Here is a 20048-nt window from a genome sequence, read left to right as displayed (position 1 = left end):
GTACTATGTCAAAGGGTACTCAATCACCCTTTTCTCTTCCCGGGAGGTTCTTGCTTTTTACTCCATCTGCCCAGCTGTATGATTGTAGCACAATGTATAAGGCCAAGAAACTCACATTTGCTCACAGTCGGTCACTAGCTCAAAGGAAAGGTTTAGAATCCTTTGTTCTCTCGATTTGTGTTTGTTCCCAGCCCCTCTACATTTTACAACCTGGTTGGGCCCTCTCTACTTTAGCTCCTTTGTTCAAGCCCACACACAGGCTCCAAGTTTAATAGGCATAACCTATCTGTAGGGGCTTCATCTGGGTATGTTAGCTAGGTGCACCTCTGGTAAATTGTTTGCTCCAACACCCATTGCAAGTCATTTGTACAGAAGTCCACAAAATTACAAATCCAAGATCCAGATCCAGCCATCTGTCACAGCTCTGTGTTTGTGCTGTCTAGGGAATAGAGTCTCCCACAATGATTAAAACTTCCCAAGTTAAGCTACTGTTTGTATGGCTTGGATATTTTGACAAGGTTCTCAGAGGCCTTGGGGTCTGAGCATTGTAGAAATAAAAGTCTACTAGGTATCATTTATTATGCTTACAACATAGGCAAGATTGGTGCTATTATAAAGCCTACGAAATAATGGCTGTATTATCTCTGACATTGAACAGGTCTGAAGAAAGCTATGAATACACTAATTCAGCGTTAATATGAAGATGGGGAGAAAAAAACCTACAACAAATGACTGTTACAGAGAACCACTCAGGGCTAGACTTAAACCATAAAAGTGTGTATATTCAGAAGTCAAAGACCTCTGCAAGTCTGTGCCTAGCTTAACCTGGTGTGTTTGGGTATTAAAAAAGACTTGACACTAGAGCTGGGAGAAATTTTTTTGACCCAAACTTTTTTTTGTAGCAAAAAAATGCAGATTCTGTAACACTGAAACGTTTTTCAATTTCATGTCAATTTCATCAAATTTTTTAGGTCAAACATCCTCCTCCCTCTAAGCCCTCCTCCCCCCAAAAAGTAATTTTAAAACAATCATTGATGTTTTCCAATCAAAACATTTCAATTTTTCTATTTGAAACAACAGTTTCTTCTGAAATGTTCATGCATTTTATTTTCTTTAAATGTAAGAATGCTAAAAATGCATAAAATTAATATGAAACATTTCATGTGATCCAAAACCATTTTTTCAACTTTTCAATTCACTGAAAATTTAGAAACATTTCTTATCCCAGGTTCACCCAAAACAATTGGTGGGAGGGGAGGGGGAAGGCAGTAGGAAGTGGTAAAAGAAAACCAAAAAAGATCTGTTATTTACACACTTCCACTCCGAACAGTATGTTATTTCACAGACCATATATAACACAGAACTCAGGCACAAAGGAGGTAAGTTCTGGGTAGAGTGCCAGCCAGCATTTCCTGACACATTTTTTTAAACATTATTTAAATTTAACATGTTGCATTTATACCCTTACTGCTCTTTTCTTGATACATTATAAAAGCTCCATGAATTAGAGCAATGAGCTATTTTGGCACATGAAGAGTTTACCTTTAGACTACTCTTCAGACAGATATCTGTAATATGCAGTTGTTAAAACTTATGCTGTAAATAATGCACACACAAAGAAAATCTCAGACCTATAAAACTCTCTAGCTCTAGCACTTTACAGCAGTATATTGCAAAGCACTTCACAATCTTTATTATATTTATCCTCACAACACACCTGTGAGATGGTAAATTATTATCCCCCATTTTACTGATGGGAAACTAAGGCACAGAGAGGCTAAGTGACTTGCCCAAAGACAAACAGGACATCTGTGTCAGAGCAGCAAACTGAATCCAAGTCTCCCAAGTCCTAAACTGCCACCTTATCACTGGACCAGCTTCCTTTCAATGGTGGGTGTGACTAGCCCTTCCTATTCTGAGGCCACGTCTACACTACCCGCCGGATTGGCGAGTAGTGATCAATCTATTGGGGATCGATTTATCACGTCAAGTGTAGACACGATAAATCGATCCCCGATCACTCCGCTGTCAACTCCGGAACTCCACCATGGTGAGAGGCAGAAGCGGAGTCGACGGGGGAGTCAATCGAAAAATCAAAGCCGTCGATCCCGCGCCGTGAGGATGCGAAGTGATTCTAAGTCAATCTAAGATACGTTGACTTCAACTATGCTATTCTCGTAGCTGAAGTTGCGTATCTTAGATCGATCCCCCCCCCCCCCCCCCAGTGTAAACTAGGCCTCTGTCACAAAGGAAAGCTCCCCCTGTGGGATGGTTTGGGGAAGGAAGAGAATCTCTCTGCTGCCCATGCAAAAGAAAAGCACTCCTACTCTTTGATAGCTCTTCCTTCCTTGCCCAGATCAGGTTGCAGTTTGCCAGCAGGACCACATTTAATGTGGTTCCTTCTGCTCATCTGCGGGCATATGAGTCTAGTGTACACCACATGTTTGTAGTCTGTGTGGCTTTTATTTGAGATTATGGGGAAAACAACAAAAACCAACAAAGGGCAAAAGTAAACTCACCAAGGGTGAGCAAAGCGTACATATCCCCTTTAACATGCTGTATCAATCACACAACAGCAACTGCCTTTGCAAACAGCAGACTCCTAGACACTTAAAGACACTGCACCCAGAAGATATAATAACCATTACATCACTACAAACACCACAAGCTCGGCTGAGCTGGGGAAAACTCTCCTGACCCTAGATTTAGGTCTTTCCACCATATCCTTTGCATTACTCTCTATGGTAGTCCACCCATAGCATCTCTTTCTTCTCACTTGGGAAGGTGATTCTCTAATTCCCAGGAGACAATTTAGAGGAGATTTGTTATGGAAATAAATGTATTATTGTTATTTAAACTTTATATGTTACAGTAGCATCTACAGGCCATTGCAGTTGGGTACAAATATAAACAGAATAACAGTCCCTGCCCCCAAAGAGTTTGCAGTCTAAAAGCCAGGACATAACAGGTCACAGAGACAAACAAGCACACTTGGGTAGAGGATAGGGAAACCAAAATAATAGGATGAGAGCAATTCTTAGCCACTCAGGAGCACTAATACTCACAAACCCTATGTAGGCACCCAGGGCAAACAAACCCCTGGAGTTTTAAAGAAGTTTCTTTCCTTTCAATTTAGAAACCAGGAGTAGAGAAGAGATTGGCCCTCAAAACAAACATAAACCCCTTTCTGAACTTGCCTGGACAGTCATTTACATCTGTGCTTAGTGGGTATCTGATCCTACAGTTCTGATCTAGTAGGTTTATCACACACTTTGCTCAGCTGTTAGTGATTTCACATATGCAAGGCCCTATAGGACCAGAGCCTAAGCATGCAAGCAAGAAACTGGCTGCAGCTGAGTGGATATGTGCTTGGGAAGGGGAGGGATGTCTCAGGGCCGAGACTTGTGGGAAAATCCCTTGGGGCTATATAACAGCCTGGCTGAACGACGACAGTTGCTCAGTAAGTAGAGGTTTCTTAAAGGAGCTTGTTGTTTGGTCCCTTGGTTAAAGTCTGTATCCACAGGGGTCAACTATTACATTAAGTTGTTCCTTCTCATGTATTTGTCAAGCAATAGCCTTAAGGCTTTGTTGATTCTTTTAATTCAGGTACATCTAAGGGCAGGACCGACATTCTATACTGCAAAATAACCCAGAAGCTGAAAGTTAGAAAAGGAGGAAGCAGAGGGGAAGGGGAAATAATTCCACGTGGTCAGTGAGCATTCTGGGGTTAGAGAGAATGCAGGATCAGGTCTCCAAATGTCATCTGCGACTGGAATGTTCAGAGGGGACCGTTATCCAAATGAATCCATATAATGAATGATTTATGAGCCAAACACACACTTCATTTATGTTTTAGCTTCTACATTTGTCATAAACATTACTAGTAACACATCTGTGTTCAAGCTGCATTATTTGTACTAGAACATGTCTTTAAAAATCCCGGAAATAAATTTGTAACGAGAACAAAGCATTTTTTTCTGGGTTCAAACTAAAACAAACCAAGAATGAATTGTTTGCAGTGTGTACCATGTGCATATAGACCTTAGATGCTCATGTATCCTACCATGGTGATGAGCATATAAATGCCTAGAGATAATTAGTTTTAAAAATAAATACACCTGGAAACAAACACATTTGACAATTAATTCATCTTTCATTTACCTACCGAAGTCAGAGTTACAAGATTAGGCCCTGATCCTGCAATTTACAGCTCAGAAGTCAATGGGGATCTTTATCTTCCCACACATGGGAAATTACAGGATCTGGGACTTAGTGGATGAGGGGAAGAGAGTGGATGTAATATATTTAGGTAAAAAATGGTGTCATTTGGATTGAAAACTGGCCAAAAGACTAAACAGTGGGTAAGGAATGAGGAATAGTCAAAAGGCATTGCGTTGCAGTGGCAGGGATGTGTCTGATACACAGGTTGGTGTTACAGATAACCTTGAGTACCATGTTTATTAAAGATCTAGAAGTGGGAGTAAATAGCAGAACAGCTGAAAACAAGGGATGGGCTGCCAGGGGAGGAGATGCAAATGCCAGTGAGGGCAGAGAAAAAAATAGAAAGGGGCCTTGAGAGGTTTAAAATGTCGTCAGAAAATAACTTTGAAAAAGCAAACCACAGCTGGGAAAACTAAGCCAAAGCACATATTTTCAATGGGAGGCAAAAACATGGAGAGCAGGAGTGCTACAAAGGAAGCAAGATTGAAAGTAGGCAACGAATTAGATTTGCAATGTCATGCATCTGTGGGGAGGGGAAAATGGCCAGTGCAAATTTGGGAAGCATATGCACATATTTTATTAACCATGGTATATAAAAGTATAACTAGGATTGATGGGATGAAATTAAAGAAAGGGAATATTTAGGGTAAGTGCCATGAAAACCTCCTGATGGTAAGAAATATTTGGCTGTCAAATAGCCTCTCCAGAGAAATACTGGGAAAAAGCCCATGGCTTGCGGCTTACAAAGCTTTTCTACATCAACCTATAACAGGCTTTAGAACAACTACTTTCAAAAGCCTCATCAAAAAGGAAACTTGTACTGAAGACAGGTGCAGATGTCTATGTCTAGCAGAACTGCTATGAATAACTATAACACATTAGGGAAAGAAAAGAAGCTGTTAATGACAAAATGCATTTCATTTACAGCAAGTTCTACCTTACATGACACATTTGGCTTCTGTTATCCCACCCCCCCCCCTTCACCCCACCCCCTTTATTTAATAGTTACGATGTTATAGCTTGCAATTAAATGTTATGCTGAGCTACCGAGTTCCAAAATGCTGGGTATTTTCTCAGCACATCATGGTTTGGGGGAGGGATAGCTCAGTGGTTTGAGCATTGGCCTGCTAAACCCAGGGTTGTGAGTTCCATCATTGAGGGGCCCATTTATGGATCTGGGGCAAAAATTGGGGATTGGTCCTGCTTTAAGCAGGGGGTTGGACTAGATGACCTCCTGAGGTCCCTTCCAACCCTGATATTCTGTGATTTTCTTAAATGATTTTTTTCCCCAGTGTTCTTGATTCCCAAACAGAAAGCAGCAAGACTGTGTCGCAGGAGTGAGTTTTTACCAGTGTAGCAGTGACTGGAGGTGGACTAATCAGTAAAATGCCAGACATGTTTTTGGAGCAGTGGTAGGGGAATCAGTTACACCTTTATTTCTCACCTCAGTTTATAGTATGGATGTAATTTTCCCATTAGTAATCATCTTTAATATTCATTGCTCTGCTTCTGGGGACTTCAAATGTAGAGAAATCAGAGTATAGAAATCAAGTTTTTCACTGAAGGAGGAGATAGGCTAGAGGGACTGTATAATATACTTTGCATATGGTAAATATGATTTTTTTTAACCTCATCCCAATTCATGAATAGATTTCACAGGACTTTATTGCAACTGTGTTTGCTCATAGTGATGTGGCAGGGTATTTATGACTCAGAAATGAGCCTGTTTAGTGGATGGGAAGAGAGAATCCTTTAAAAAGGCTCGGGTTAAAAAGGCGCGATAGCAGGCCGTGGGAATACTGATTAATGGCTCTGAAAATACGACATGACGTGCAGATTAAAGGCAATAGAAAACAGTGAATATTTTAAAGATTTTTCTTTCAAGATTTTTAGGGCGCAGTTTTCCATAGTGGGTAAAACACTGATTATTAACATTGCTTATTTGCATTATGGTAGCGCCTGGAGGCCCCAAGTAATATCAGGGGCTCATTATGCAGGGTGCTCTATAAACACATAGTGAGAGGCAGGCCCTGCCCCAAGGAATTTGCACTCTAAATAGGCTAGAGCTGGAGAAGGCAGTTTTCTCCCCATTCTGAAGTTGGGGAATTGAGGCTCAGAGAGATTAAGTGACTGGCCCAAAATCACACAGCAAGTCTGTGGCATCAGTGCTCGGATTGAACCCAGCTCTCTTTCCTCCCACTCAGTGCCTTAGCTACAGGACCATCCTTAGCCAAACTTTCCCCAGTTAGAAAAGGCTGTATCTATCCACAAAGGGTACCTGGCCATCCTCAGTAAGCTATTTGAATACCCAACCTATCTCCGCAAAGGCCTCATACCATTGTAAATGGCGTCACTGCCATCTTGGGCCATGCTGATTAGCCATTGTTTTACTGCTACCCCAGAAAGTATTGGTGTCAAGTGCAATTCTACTTGGAGTGACATTCAGATTGGTAGCCTCCGTGAGCCAAAGTATCCGGCAAGTCGTCAGCCTGGCTGTATATCCCACTGCATACTACATTTGCTATAAAATGTGGTTAAAGAACAGGACTAGGAACAATGTCTCCTTAGTTTTCTTCTTACCTCTACCATTAAATTGCTCTGTGGCCTGGGGCGAGCATGTGAACAACTCTCTCCCTCTTTGAATTGGGGAAGAATAGCGTCCATCTTCTTCACACAAGTGTTGTGAGGCTTAATTCACAGATGTCTGCAAAGCACACTGGGCTGGATTCTCAACTGTGTCCAAGGTCTGCAGCGATGCAATGAGAAGGGGGCAGGAATGGCATGCTGGTCACAACCCCTGATCCCAAGCCACCCAGCCAGACACAAGTTGGAGCTGCAAAGGGGCAAAATGGAGTTTGCAGGCCACAGAATTAGATTTGCCCAATAAAATTTGCTGTATAAGTGCAAAGCATTATGCACGAACTGCCAGCAGCTCACCCTTGGTTGCATGTAGCTACTACAATTAGTGCTGGCCTTGCACCTATTCACCCTCAACAATTTTCTTGACTCAAATCCATTAAATAGAATTTGTGAGCTCAGATGACTGGAATGATGGCCTCCTACCCACTTTGACAGCTCCATTCATGGGAGAAAATCATAATTTTTCTGTAAACAGACTGACTAGAGATCTTCAAAAAAAATTGGTTTTGTTTTTAATTTGCTATTCCTCAACAAAACAATCATTCTACCATTACATATTTATTTAAATATGTAATTTATTTAAATATGGCTTATTTAAAAATCAAGGAAGAAGCTGATGGAGCTTTCACAAAATCATCTATTCACTTCCACCGTATTTTTTCAGACATCCTTATTTATAGTCTTTTGCTGCCCTGTGATAAAAAAGAAAAAAAAAAAGGCAAATTTGGATCCTTCCCCTGTCCCCTCCCCCCACAATCAGAACCAAGTTTCAAGATTGTAGGTTTTAAAAAAAGCATTTGAATCTGTGAAATCTGATATGGGAGATTTGAGTGATTGCTGATGGAGAGGTCAGAGGTCAATTTGGGGTTGCCTCCATCCATACTCTGGAGTCCAGAAGCATAACCAGCTGCAGGATTCTAGTTCAAAAGTGTACTTGAATCGTTGAAATCCTAGAGGAAAGACCAGTTGCCATTTTGTTGATTTCTAATGGCCAAAGGTAAATTCTGTTTCCATTTTTCTTCCATTCTTCTCACTTAACCATTTCTCTGCTATTGCAAGGGCCTGGGTCCCACCTATTCTCTGCCTGTGGGCTGCAAGATTTTGGACTCATTTCAGTTGTTGGGTTTAGTGTGCGGGTGCTGGGTGGTGGTGGTGGTCTGAAGTCTGGTAGTCCCTTTTGTCCCTTTTGGCCTAAACTCGATGACACTATACCCAGCAACCTGCAATAAATAAACATCCCAAACTGGATTTTCGCTCAACGGGAGCACAGAAATTAATTGTCAGCCATTCAAGTGTCTATATCACTATTAAATTTCTTTCCAACTATTTGAAAAATCCATGTCACTTTCTTTACTGCTTGTGGGTGTTTTTGTTAAAATGTTTTGATTCCTTTTTCACTAACAAGGGAGAAAAGTTAATGCCAGCAGCACATATGCCCACAAGCAACCCTACAATAATTAACTAGTGTTCATATGTGATGGCAGGGAGTAACACACCTTGATTTGGAAAGCAGATTTGGTTTCAAGCTTCCAAGAGATTATTACAAGTAGTGCAGGACACGGTGAAAGGAAACCATACCTTTTAAACTGTTTAAAATGGCTGGGGAGGAATGTTTCTTGCATTATGACTTGAGGCTGATTTGTGGTTGAGCGAATATATGGGAAATGTCTACTTTCAGGTAAGGAAATATGTTAAAGCCATCAGGGAATATAGGATCTATTTTTCCTGCTAGAGAACTCTGTGGGCGTGTCATTGGGATTTGGTGAAGAGATGCACTCTGGTGCTTAAGCCACATTGGAGCACTATGAGGACAAATGTTTGTGAGTTGTTCTGAGTTGTTCCTAATTGGAACAGACACTAACACCCTCTGATCCAAATTCCACTGGCTTCTCCAACCTGATGTCAGGTCCTCCATCACTGTGTGAGGGTTGCCTCCAAGCAGACTGTGCTAAAAATAAAATACGCTCACACAGACGCACACAGAGCAAGCCAGACAAGAGTCTTCAGGACTGTTTCTTGACACCCTTAACGACAGTGGGTTTGTTTTGCTTTGAGTTCAAATCTAGATGATTATGCTTTGTTTCTGTTTCCCAGGTGAAGGAAGGGTTGCATTATGGTAATAAGACTTCAGCCATTGAGGAGCTCAGTCTTACCTGGGGATTTTTAAATGCCTTGCAAATGAAGTTAAATCTTCAGCTGAATATTACATTGCACATCTCCAGTCATGGGAGACAGTAGCACTTTTAAAACAACCGAGAGGTGAACTACTGCTAAATACTCCTCTCTAGTGACCTCTCCAGCTCCCTCAACAGCAAACAATTTGTTTTCTAAAGTTCTGTTCCTGGATTCCCACCAGAATCTCCCCATGTTCCTTACTCAGGAAACCAGTAGCCTCCTGAGATTTCTCACTTGCTTTCCTTTGTGGCCGGTGTCCCTCCACGGCTGCTCTAGGTTCCCTAGCATTGGCTCTGAGGGAACTCTCATGATGGGAAAAGTGCCATCTACTGAAAACAAACAAACTTGCCCAAGGTTTGAGAATCAGTTTCTGCATGTTCCGTTATGCTATTTGTAGGAGAAAGGGTGTTTCCTTGCTGTTTTTAATGGGTCAGATTAAAAAACACAGATCCGAGCTCCGTGGAACTCAGATGTGGGTCTGTGATGGGGTGTTCACCCGCACTAGCCTAGAAGGGGTTAAAAAGGCAGAGAAGGGGCCACTTAACCAGAGAGGCTACAGCTGAGGGGAATTAGGTGGCCTAAGAAATCCCATGAGTGATGATGGAGTGCAGGTGAGAAGGAACAGGGAGGGCTAGTATAAAGCCAGCAACCTGGCAGAAGCGAGGGAGCCAATGGCCACACACTGGCCAGTAGAGAGGGAAGAAACCTAGGGCAGAGGGTGTGGCAAAAGGGCAGCAAGGGGGCAGCAGACCTGGAAAGGGGCTAATCCCCAGAGCAACCAGGAGGAGGTACCCTCGCGGAGAGTGTATTGTGCGATAGGGTCCAGATGTAATGACTGACCCCTGTCTCTAAAATGGGTCAAACGGAAACTCCAGTTCCAAACACCCCCCAACTTCCCAGAAGCAGGACTCTTAGGGGTTCGAGCCCTGCCGCCCGCCAACTGCTTAGAGAGAGCAATTGTTTATATATTCCGAATTTCTTCCTCACCTTCCTCCCCTGCAGTGAAAATGTGCAGTTTAAAGCTGGAGGATGTCTCTTTCCTTATTTTAGGGCTGTTTGTGCCTGCGTGTATGTCTTCAGCTGACTGACAGGTGTCAGTGGAAGAGCAATATCCTGTGTGTGCTTTCAACATAATGCCTATTTCCTAACCCTGTCAGGTTTCAGTTATTTAATCTGGGGGTTTTCGTATGAAAGGAGAAGCCAAGAGAAGACTTGGGAAACAGAAAGGATCTTCTTATCTTAAAGGCAGAAATGCCTGTAAATTGAACCATGCACCTTATCCCCACCACAGCTCATGGCCAAAGTGTTTGCAAAGGGTCTGTTGCCTACTCAAGAGAGGATGGTAGCTCAAATTGAGCCAGATTTGAGTGAATGGAGATCTGGGAAGGATAACTGAGGAATCTGACAATTCTGTTTTGTGCTGCCTTTTCCCCTATCCATTAAAAACCTCTCCCAGTCATTTTCACACCAGTTGCCCCTCATATTCAGTTCTCAACAAAAAAATGCAACCCATAAGACAACGAAAAAAATTCCAAATTCCCTTCTTCCATTAAACTCATGGAAAGTATTTATCTCCTTTATTTTCTGCCTGATTAATACATTTGGTACACCAGTCTCAAGACCTTGAACAATTTGACCATTATTGCCTGTCCATCACTGGAGTTAGGACTATTGCTGTAAAGGTGATTGAAATTCTTAACTATTAACATGACTAACATTTTCTAATTAATTGCCATGAAAAATCCCCTGTTGTTCCCCAAATGATCAAACCCTGGCCAGTCTTTTCCCCCAAATAATCTGCAGTGACTAGCAGTGGTTTCTGTGAATCTGGAAACATGATATGAGCCAGGGGTCTTTTCCAAAATTACTAACAATAAGGACTGTTCGTTCTTTCAATCCTCTTTGGTGCAATCTGTTGCAAATGAGAGAATTCCTGGGTATCCCAGAACAGCGTAGGAGTGTTGACTGTGCATGGTTGATCCATAACAGTTAATTTTTTTTTATTTTACAAAATAAAACAATTTCACATAGCAAATATGTTTGAGAAAATCATGGTATGCTAAGAAATAGGCGAAATTTACTGGCTGGATTATTAATTGCAAATGACTGGCTCAGCTGTACAAAGCATGTCACTTTAATCATGCAGTGAGTCTGAGCACTGGCTCCCTAGAGCTCTGAGTCTTATCTCTCACATATGGAATCATACAACACTGTTCATTAGTCCCGTTGGCCCAGTCACACGGAAATGATGTTGAGAATACTTCTTTCTGATCTGCTACTTTTCTGTGGCAATGTGACAGTCCCAGGATGATGGCTGATATAGACACTACTGCCAATTGGAAAGAGACTCCATAGTGAGACAAAGAAAAGGATTTTTTTCTATTGCAATTTTGGACCCATGGTGTCTTCCCCTCTTTAACAGATGGCAAGCGAGTGACCACAGGTTCTTCTCCTGGGGGCTTTTAGAAAGGATTTTATAAAAACCCCAAAATGTGCATGTTCTGCTGTTGCAGGATTTCTGTGTCCCAATGGTGCAGACTGAACTGCAGAAAGAGGAAGGCCAGCCTGGAGGTTAAGGCAGTGGTTTGGCCCTCGTGGGATCTGGGTTCAAAGTCCTAGCTCTCCCACAGATTCCATGAGTGATTTGGGGCCAGTCATGAGCAGCCAGACTTTCAAAAGTGATCCCCTCCCATTCAGAAGAGCTCAACACGCACCATGCAGAGCTCTTTTGAAAACCTGGCCTCTTTATTTTGGTGGCTAAATGGAAGCTCTGAGCTATTTGGAAAACTTGGCCCTTAATCTCTCTGTGCCTCAGTTCCGGGCCCAGCTTGTTGTGTGGTGCTCAGATTCCCAGCCGCATGCCTGAGGGGGAGGGTACTCCATTGGCCTCTCACTGGGCCCGAGCCTCTTGGTTCCTTCCCACACCCTTTGGGGAGGCGGGAATTAATCCCATGAATAAATGCTGCATTCAGATACAACCCTAATGCTTTTATCTGACCATGGACAAGCCTCAGTTAGTGCAAGAGACCATTAAGGGCTCCTACATGGGGGCAAGGGTCATGCATACACCCGCTAGCAATAATACAGTTGTACGGAGTCCCTAACGCTTAAATATACTCCCTCAGGCATCCAAACGGCCCCCAGCCCCAGTCAGGGTTCCTTCTGCAATGGCTGCTAGTGCTTGGACATGGGGCGAGCTCAGAGGGGGAGTTTCAGTCTGCTGCATCACTGGTATCCATCACCATGGTGGTCAGAATACCTCTGCTGAGTCAAGGCTGCTCCTTCAGCCTGGCTGTAGCTTTGACCCTGGTGTATTTACTGGGCCAAAGCCCTAGCCCCAGGTTCTGGCTGTGTTTGGGGCAGCTCCCTTCAGCAGTGGCAACAGCATGTGATCTGACATCTCTCTCTAGCGCAACTCCTGTGCCAGCAGATTGGTCCAGAGCCGACCAGGTGGCCAGCAACCAGTCCTCTGGTCCCATTTGGACAGGGCTGAGATTCTCCTCTGGAATGGGATTCCTCTCCTCCAAGGGAACGTGGGCTGGAAGCTGCAGGATTTCCTCCCCGTCCTCTCGCCAGCTAGGGCTCTGGGGCCAGCTCCACGGTCTGCCTTCTCCCTAATTGCTCAGGTTAGCGCGGACCCTTTCACACACCTGCCGTGTGCATGTGGAGTGGGGACTGCACACCCATCTGCAAAATGGGACTAACAGTTCTTCCTGTCTGCCATCCATTGTCTGTCTCCTCTCTTTAGACTGTAAGTTCTTTGGGGGCAGAAATTGTCTCTTAGGATGTTTATGCACAACAGGGCCCTGATCTCAGTTTGGGGCCTCTTGCAGCACTGTAATACAGATACAAAACAATAAGAAAATCCAGCAGATGTTTAAAGTGTTAGCATGACATGCTGACATCCCTGGGTCAAAAGTCACTTTGACCTGTCATCTGAGTCTCCATGATAGTGGGATGAGTTAGACATTTAACTGGCTGGTCACTTGAAGCATGACAAAACTTTCACCATCCTCCGATGAAAGACCAGAGAGAGATGTATCCATCTGCCACCTGCTAACTATTAGGGCATCAGGTCAGTGGTTTCCAGTCTCATACCCTTCCTGAGCATATCAGAATGGGAAAAGTCATGGTGGTGGCCAGACTGAAATGAGTCCTGAAATCCTGGGCTTTCCTTGCAAATCTTCATCAGATCCAGAGTCTGAGTCAGCTAGTCTGTTTCTTTTATCAATGAGACTGTTTTCTTCTTGTTCCGATGCGTGCTTCGAGGGTGTCCCAGCGGTGGCAGTGGGGTGAGTGGGTGCTGGGATTGTCATGATGTTCAATTCAGCCTTCTAGAGAGATGTCTGATTGTCATACCTTAAAACAGCCCTTTCCTCGCAGGGCTGTGTTTGGCTTAGTATGGTGGGGATATGCTGGACTGCCACTGCTTATACATAGGAAGGAGAATATCCATAGTTAATGCTAATAAAAATAGACTTTGGAAAGGGATGTGAAAGTCCTGATTTCAGGGATGAAACCAATCTCTAGCTATTAGGGGATAGGATGAGATTTATATAGGGGTGGGGCAGATTATCCCACATCTGCCTGCTGCAGGGTTTCTTGCACCTTCCTCTGAAGCACTTGGGGCAGGGCACTGTCTTAGATGGGCTCCAGAGCTGTATGGTCTGATCCAGCCTGGTAATTCCTGTGACATGGAGTTTATCCGGGGCGGGGGGGCAATGGTAAGCTCAGGAGTAAGGCTATCTGGGGATGACTCTTGATCCCCACCCTCAGTCCTCCTTGGAACACATGGAATACACAATGCTGCCTGTCACCAGTCTAGAAGCAGATCATGCTATTCCTGAGGACCGTGCAGGGGTTTGCCAGGGGACCCCAAAATGAAGCTGTCACATCAGCAGCTCCTCCTTTATTTAACATGGGGCAGCGCGAAGCCTTGAGTCAGTGTAAATGTCACCGCCAAGGGGTCTTTAAGACATGGAGTGACAAGGGAAGGAAATGCTAGTGCCAGGAGTTCTGACAGCGGGAAATGCTGTCACTCTCAGTGCCTGGGGCTTGGAGATGTATTGATAATAACTGGAATGTGCCATAAACAGGAGCAATATTAAATGAATCTGACTGTGTCTGGGACTGAGCTTTACAACCCGCAGTGTGGGCTGCTCTCTCTGCCTCACTGAAATCTTGAGGCAGGTTTCCAGCAGCTCCCACAATCTCATTAAGTGCTCTCCTAAGGAGGCCATCGACATGAGACAGCAACCTCCCATACTGCATAGCAGCACCAGTAACTGCTGAGATCAGAAACCAAGAGCTGACACACACCCTGACGGGCTAGTCATGGTGAACTTCCAGGCCACCATCTCCTGATCCAGCCTTCCCCACCCCCAGGCTTCGAAAGTAAAAGAACATAAGAATGGCCATACTGGTTCAGATCAAAGGTCCATCTAGCCCAGAATCCTGTTGTCCACCAGTGGCCAATGACAGGTGCCCCAGAGGGAATGAACAGAACAGGGAATCATCAAGTGATCCATCCCCTGTCGCCCATTCCCAGCATCTGGCAAACAGAGGCTAGGGACACCATCCCTGCCCATCCTGGCTAATAGCCATTGATGGAACTATCCTCCATGAATTTATCCAGTTCTTTTTTGAACCCTGTTATAGTCTTGGCCTTCACAACATCCTCTAGCAAAGAGTTCCACAGGTTGACTGTGCGTGGTGTAAAGAAATACTTCCTTTTGTTTGTTTTAAACCTGGTGCCTATTAATTTCATTTGGTTCTTGTGTTATGAGAAGGCATAAATAACACTTCCTCATTGACTTTCTCCACACCAGTCATGATTTTATAGAACTCAGTCATATCTCCCCTTAGTCGTCTCTTTTCCAAGCGGAAAAGTGCCAGTCTTCTTAATCTCCCCTCATACGGCAGCCGTTCCATACCCCTAATCATTTTTGTTACCCTTTTCTGAACCTTTTCCAATTCCAATATATCTTTTTTGAGATGGGGTGACCAGATCTGCATGCATGGAAACAGGCATATAGGCCTCCCCAGGTACAAAAGATACTAGGAACCCGAGGGTCCCCTGACTGCTTGGAGCGTGAAGTAGGGTTGAGGTGTGTAGCAGACATTGAAAACAGGCCAGTCTGCAATAACTTAAAGCAACGTCCGTGGGCTGAACTCTGCCCTCGTGGCTTTGTGGCCTGGCCGGATGTGGTGTCCATGAGAACCAGCCAGCTCCTTAGTGGGAAGCCCCTCTCAGCAGCGTCCCTCTCCACAGAAATAGCCAATGACTCCTCCGCCTCCCCCCAGGCGTGGCAGGGGCCTTGCTGAGGAGTTGGGCTGGAAGGAGGCAGTGCCGTCCCTACATCCTTGAACAGGCAGCTAAATTGAGGATGACACAACAGGGCTGAGCAGTCTCGGCACCCCCACAAGGCGTCTTAGCCAGCCAGTTGTTTCAAAGCCGCCATCTCCAAGGAAGGGTGGGGGGGCTCCTCGGCTCGAACCCTGTCATCTGGGGAAAGGAAAGCACAGCCTCTGGAGCCCTCCACTCAAAAGCTACCTTGTTTGGGGCTCCTTTAGCTGATCCCCCATGGTCCCTGAACTTCTCTGTCTCCCCCCAACACACACACAATTGCAGGCAGTTCCCGAGGGGCAGTGAGCACATATTCCAGGCCAAGACCTACACTAGCCTCTGTAGGGAGATGAAAGGGCCCCGATCCGTGGTTATCCTGGGCATAGGGAGCTCATTTTCATGCACTTCCCATTTCCTTCTGGGCCAGCACCAGACTTGAATACAGAGCTGCTGTTGGCCACTGGGAGTATCTAACCATGGCAACAGTGATTTTCCTAATGTGGGGCCAATGACAGTACAGCCCCCATAGATGGACATAAAGGGTTATAAACCTAGCCTTGGCTCCGTGTGTTTGACACACATATGCACAGTGTCATGCAATTCAGCATTACCCTATATCATCTATGCTGTGTGTGTGCATATTGTAACCATATATTGTTTGTAATGGCCAAAGGTACATTATAGATAGTTGCCAAAGTGCAGGGTCTGAACTCTTCAATGCTCTTTGACAAGCTTTGCTGGACTTGGGGGTGGGGAGTACAGATTGTACCAGTTAGGGTGCCAATGCTCTCTACTGGATGGAATGACCCACCTTCATCTGTGTGTGGCTATGTCACCCTCTACAGCAGTTGTAAGCCCCAATTCTCATGTGGCAGGGACTGCCCTTTGCTCAGTGCTAGGGAGCCAGCAATTCCTGAGTTCCATCCCTGAAGTTCCACCCTCGCGTGAGCAGTGTCTGCAAGGGAGCGGCGGGAGAGCAGCAGACGCGTTCTCTCTCGCAGTGTCATCTAAGATGAATTCAGAGCTAGAGAAGGCATGTGGAGTTAAAGGGCAGGGCATCCCCCACCTCCTGGCTCCCTAACTGAATGCAGTGCAGAATGGCTATATCAGCTTACGTGCCCAGACAGAGGGATGAATAGTCCAGAGCAACAGAGGCTTGCCTCAGAAATTGGGCTTCTTTGCCTAGCTCCCCTGACCATCTCTTTCTCCCCCTTCCAGTCTGCTCGCAGTTCTCCAAGGGCGTCTATGCCATCTTTGGGTTTTACGACAGGAAGACGGTGAACATGCTCACATCCTTCTGCGGGGCACTCCATGTCTGCTTCATAACACCCAGCTTCCCCGTCGACACCTCTAACCAGTTCGTCCTCCAGCTGCGCCCAGAGCTTCAGGATGCCCTCATCAACATCATCGAACACTACAGCTGGCAGAAGTTTGTGTACATTTACGATGCTGACCGGGGTGAGTGGCGAGTGACCAGGCAGAGTGGGCGAAGCATGTCTGTTTGTCACCCCGGACAGAACGGACGACTGCTCCCTAGGGAAAATAGCCCAAGCATAAGTGGTTTGGATGTCAAATCGGGCAATGATTTAGATTTAATGAGGTGATTACTCAGGATCCTGTTTTCAAGCCATCTGCCTAACCGGATGCCTGTGGAAACCCCCCATTTGTGCAATTGGCACTTAGGGCACAATGGGTAGCTGCCTATCAAATGCCCGTTTGCACACACAAGCATGACATTTGTGTGCGCAGCTGGGATAGTTTGGAAAACTCTCTGAGCTCCCTGCATTAAGTGAACACCGGTCAATTACTAACGAGAGTCATTGAGCTTCTAGGAACCAATTATCAAGATACTAAATTTGCTGTTAATAACCCTTTTTTCCAAAACAGGAACAAATGGTATCATTGCTCTGCGGGTAAATAAATGCATAGAAGGAAGTGGGATCTGTTGGTTAAAACATGGTGACTGAGTTCTCTACTCAGATCTGTCATAAACTTCATGTCTGATGTTAGGCAAGTGCCCTACTTGCTCTGTCTCTGTTTCCCCATCTCTCAGAAGGCTACAAAACTACAGGAGTGTTGTGAGGCTTAGACTTGGTGGGGCCTTGGTGGAGCACGTGCACAAGGGCTTTTCACAGTGCAGTCTGTGCCCTCAGGCAGGGGAGAGCAGGAACCGCTCCCCTGAGAGGCCCCGGGCAGGGCATGCTGCCGCAAGAGACAAAGGATAGAGGCAGGGTCATGCCTGCCCATGCCAGCGGGGGATGGGGGTAGGGGATGTGTGTTTGGCTCCCAGAGGAGTGCAGCAGCAGGTACACACCTCTGTCCTTCACACTGGTGTTAACTACACACATTTCCAACGCGGGGCTGTGCATCTAACACACAAGTGAGCCCTTAAATGACTGAGGTTTGTAAAGCATTCCAGTGCAGGGGTGCAATGTATGTATTTGCTGCTGTTACCCTTGAAACGCTAAATAAGTACATCTCATTTAGAGAGTGACCATATCTCTGACTTACTGCCTATGTTTATCTGTAAATGAGATTATTATTTCTGTGTTACATATCACCTAGGAGGTTGTGCAAACAAACTGGAATCCACTGTTTCCATCTATCATGCCCTGGCACCCATTAGAGGAGTGCTCTGTGCATATGTAAATAGTTAGTTAATAGATCAAATGCCAGTGGGTGGCACTCAGGAGTACATAGCGTAGCATCTGGATTTTGTAGGACCCATTGTGCACTGCAAATGGGGTCCTCTGCTCTTGACAACAGGCTCTTCCTCCCCTCCGTGCAACAGGCGTGCTGCAGATCTGAGTGCCCCGACAGGTGTCACCATAGCGCCACCTGTGTTTGACACAGGAAGTGCAGAAGTTTATTATAATTATTTAAATTACAGTCAGGAGTGCCACCTCTGAGGTACAAAAACCTGGGACATACAGGGTAATCCTGAGCCCAGAAAACTTGACAGCTGGCTGTGTGGGCTGAGTAACCTGACAGACTTCACAGTTACCTCAAAAAAGGGATAATCGGGACAGGTGGAAACCTGAATTATAGCAGTGCCTGGAGTCCCAGACTGAGATCAGGCCCCCACTGTGTACAAACACATAGAGAGACAGTCCCTGACCCCAACATTACAGTCTAAACCGATAAAGGGTGGGACTGGAAAGAGTGCCACACAAGTGAAACCACTTGCCCAAGGTCAAACAGCAGGTTAGTGGCAGAGCCAGGATTAGAACCCAAGTCTGAGTCCCAGTTCAGTGCCCTATCTATCAGACCATGCTGCCACAGATGGAGGAGGGCTATTCTGAGTGGCGTGACTTATAAATGTGAAATACGGATATAATATCTTGTTGTTCTGCAATAGTCGGAAAGAAGGCACAGAAGAAGTCACTATAATATAGTTCGGCTTGGGTAGGATGCTTGAGTTTTAAAAGCTTTTTGGAGTTTTGCTGGGGTCTCATGATGCTGCATGACCCAAGACTACAGGCTCCCGCACAGGCCAGGAGAAGGGAAAAAAGAAAAGGCTAACACACAAGAACTAAATCCTGACTCCCTCACTGTTCCCCTCTTTCTCCAGGCTTGTCAGTCCTACAAAAAGTGCTGGACACAGCTGCCGAGAAGAACTGGCAGGTGACAGCTGTCAACATCCTGACAACAACAGAAGAGGGCTACAGGATGCTCTTCCAGGAGCTGGAGAAGAAAAAGGAACGGCTGGTGGTGGTGGACTGCGAGACGGAGCGGCTGAACGCTATCCTGGGCAAGGTTGTGCTGGCAACAGGCTCCGGGAGGGGACTTGCCTGTGTTAAGGGACTCGTTGTTTCTCCTGGATAAGTTCTCTTCCTTGTTCCCTTTATCCATGGTGCACTGCAGAAGGGCACTTATGAAGGGAGTGTGAATCACAGTAGGATGGGCCCACTGAGCCCAGGACACTCTTGCCTTTATTATACAGAAGAAACTGTAGAGCTGGAGGAAACCTGGGATTTCTCTGGAGCTGCTGAGTCAGCTGTGCTGCTCCATAAGATTTTTCCTGCAGTTAATTGTCTGACTCCTTTGCAGAGCCCAATACATCAACTGTCTCACCCCCAGAGAGGTGGTTCTGTGTAGCCCTCTGACTCTTCAGGTCTTGGTGCACAGACATTGTCACTGTTTTAGCCTCTTCATTTTATTCCTCTGGATTCAGAAATGGGCATGGGATGGATCTGTGAATCAGAGCTGGGAACCCCCCTGGCCCATCTCTCCTTCCGCTGCCCTGCCTCCAGTCCTCACACCTCCAGAATGATGCACAAGGACTTCTCCTTCATCTATCTGTTCAGTTTCCTCAAATCCAGCCCCAACTCCTTCCCCCAGAGCTACCGCTAGGGCCTTCCACACCTCTACATGGTGCATACAAAACATTTGACAATGCCCAGACAGCTGGTGTGTTGTCCACTGCTTACCATGCTTATTGTAATTGTCTCTCTGTTATCTTGTGCTTTCCTCCTCTGTTTGTTGTAGCCATCTGTCATTTTCTCTTGCCTCTTATTTAGACTGCAAGTTACCTGGAGCAAGGGTTGTCTTTTCATTTGCTGGGTGTTCAGACTAGGCCACCGGGGCCCCAATTCTTGACTGAGGCTGCTAGGTGCTACAACATCATAAATAATAATAGAGTAGAATTTGCCCCTACATGAGGTTA

The 20048-nt window shown here is 45.3% G+C and overlaps 1 protein-coding gene across 6 annotated transcripts in view; it reads left to right on the top strand.

Moving 5' to 3' along the window:
- Positions 1 to 20048, top strand: part of GRIA1 (glutamate ionotropic receptor AMPA type subunit 1) — a 166761-nt gene that overhangs the window by 64286 nt on the left and 82427 nt on the right. For all 6 annotated transcript variants that reach the window (XR_007357944.2, XR_007357943.2, XM_048860115.2 and 3 more), the window contains 2 exons: positions 16601 to 16840; positions 18954 to 19138. Coding sequence is in view for 4 of the 6 variants with exons in the window: in XM_048860115.2 (XP_048716072.1) it covers positions 16601 to 16840; positions 18954 to 19138 (425 nt within the window). In the remaining 2 variants the exon portion in view is untranslated. The remainder of the gene's footprint in view (positions 1 to 16600; positions 16841 to 18953; positions 19139 to 20048) is intronic.

The sequence above is a fragment of the Caretta caretta genome, chromosome 8 (genome assembly GCF_965140235.1).
Source record: "Caretta caretta isolate rCarCar2 chromosome 8, rCarCar1.hap1, whole genome shotgun sequence".
In the NCBI taxonomy this organism is placed as follows: domain Eukaryota; kingdom Metazoa; phylum Chordata; order Testudines; family Cheloniidae; genus Caretta; species Caretta caretta.
This window is presented reverse-complemented; position numbering and strand designations above follow the sequence as displayed.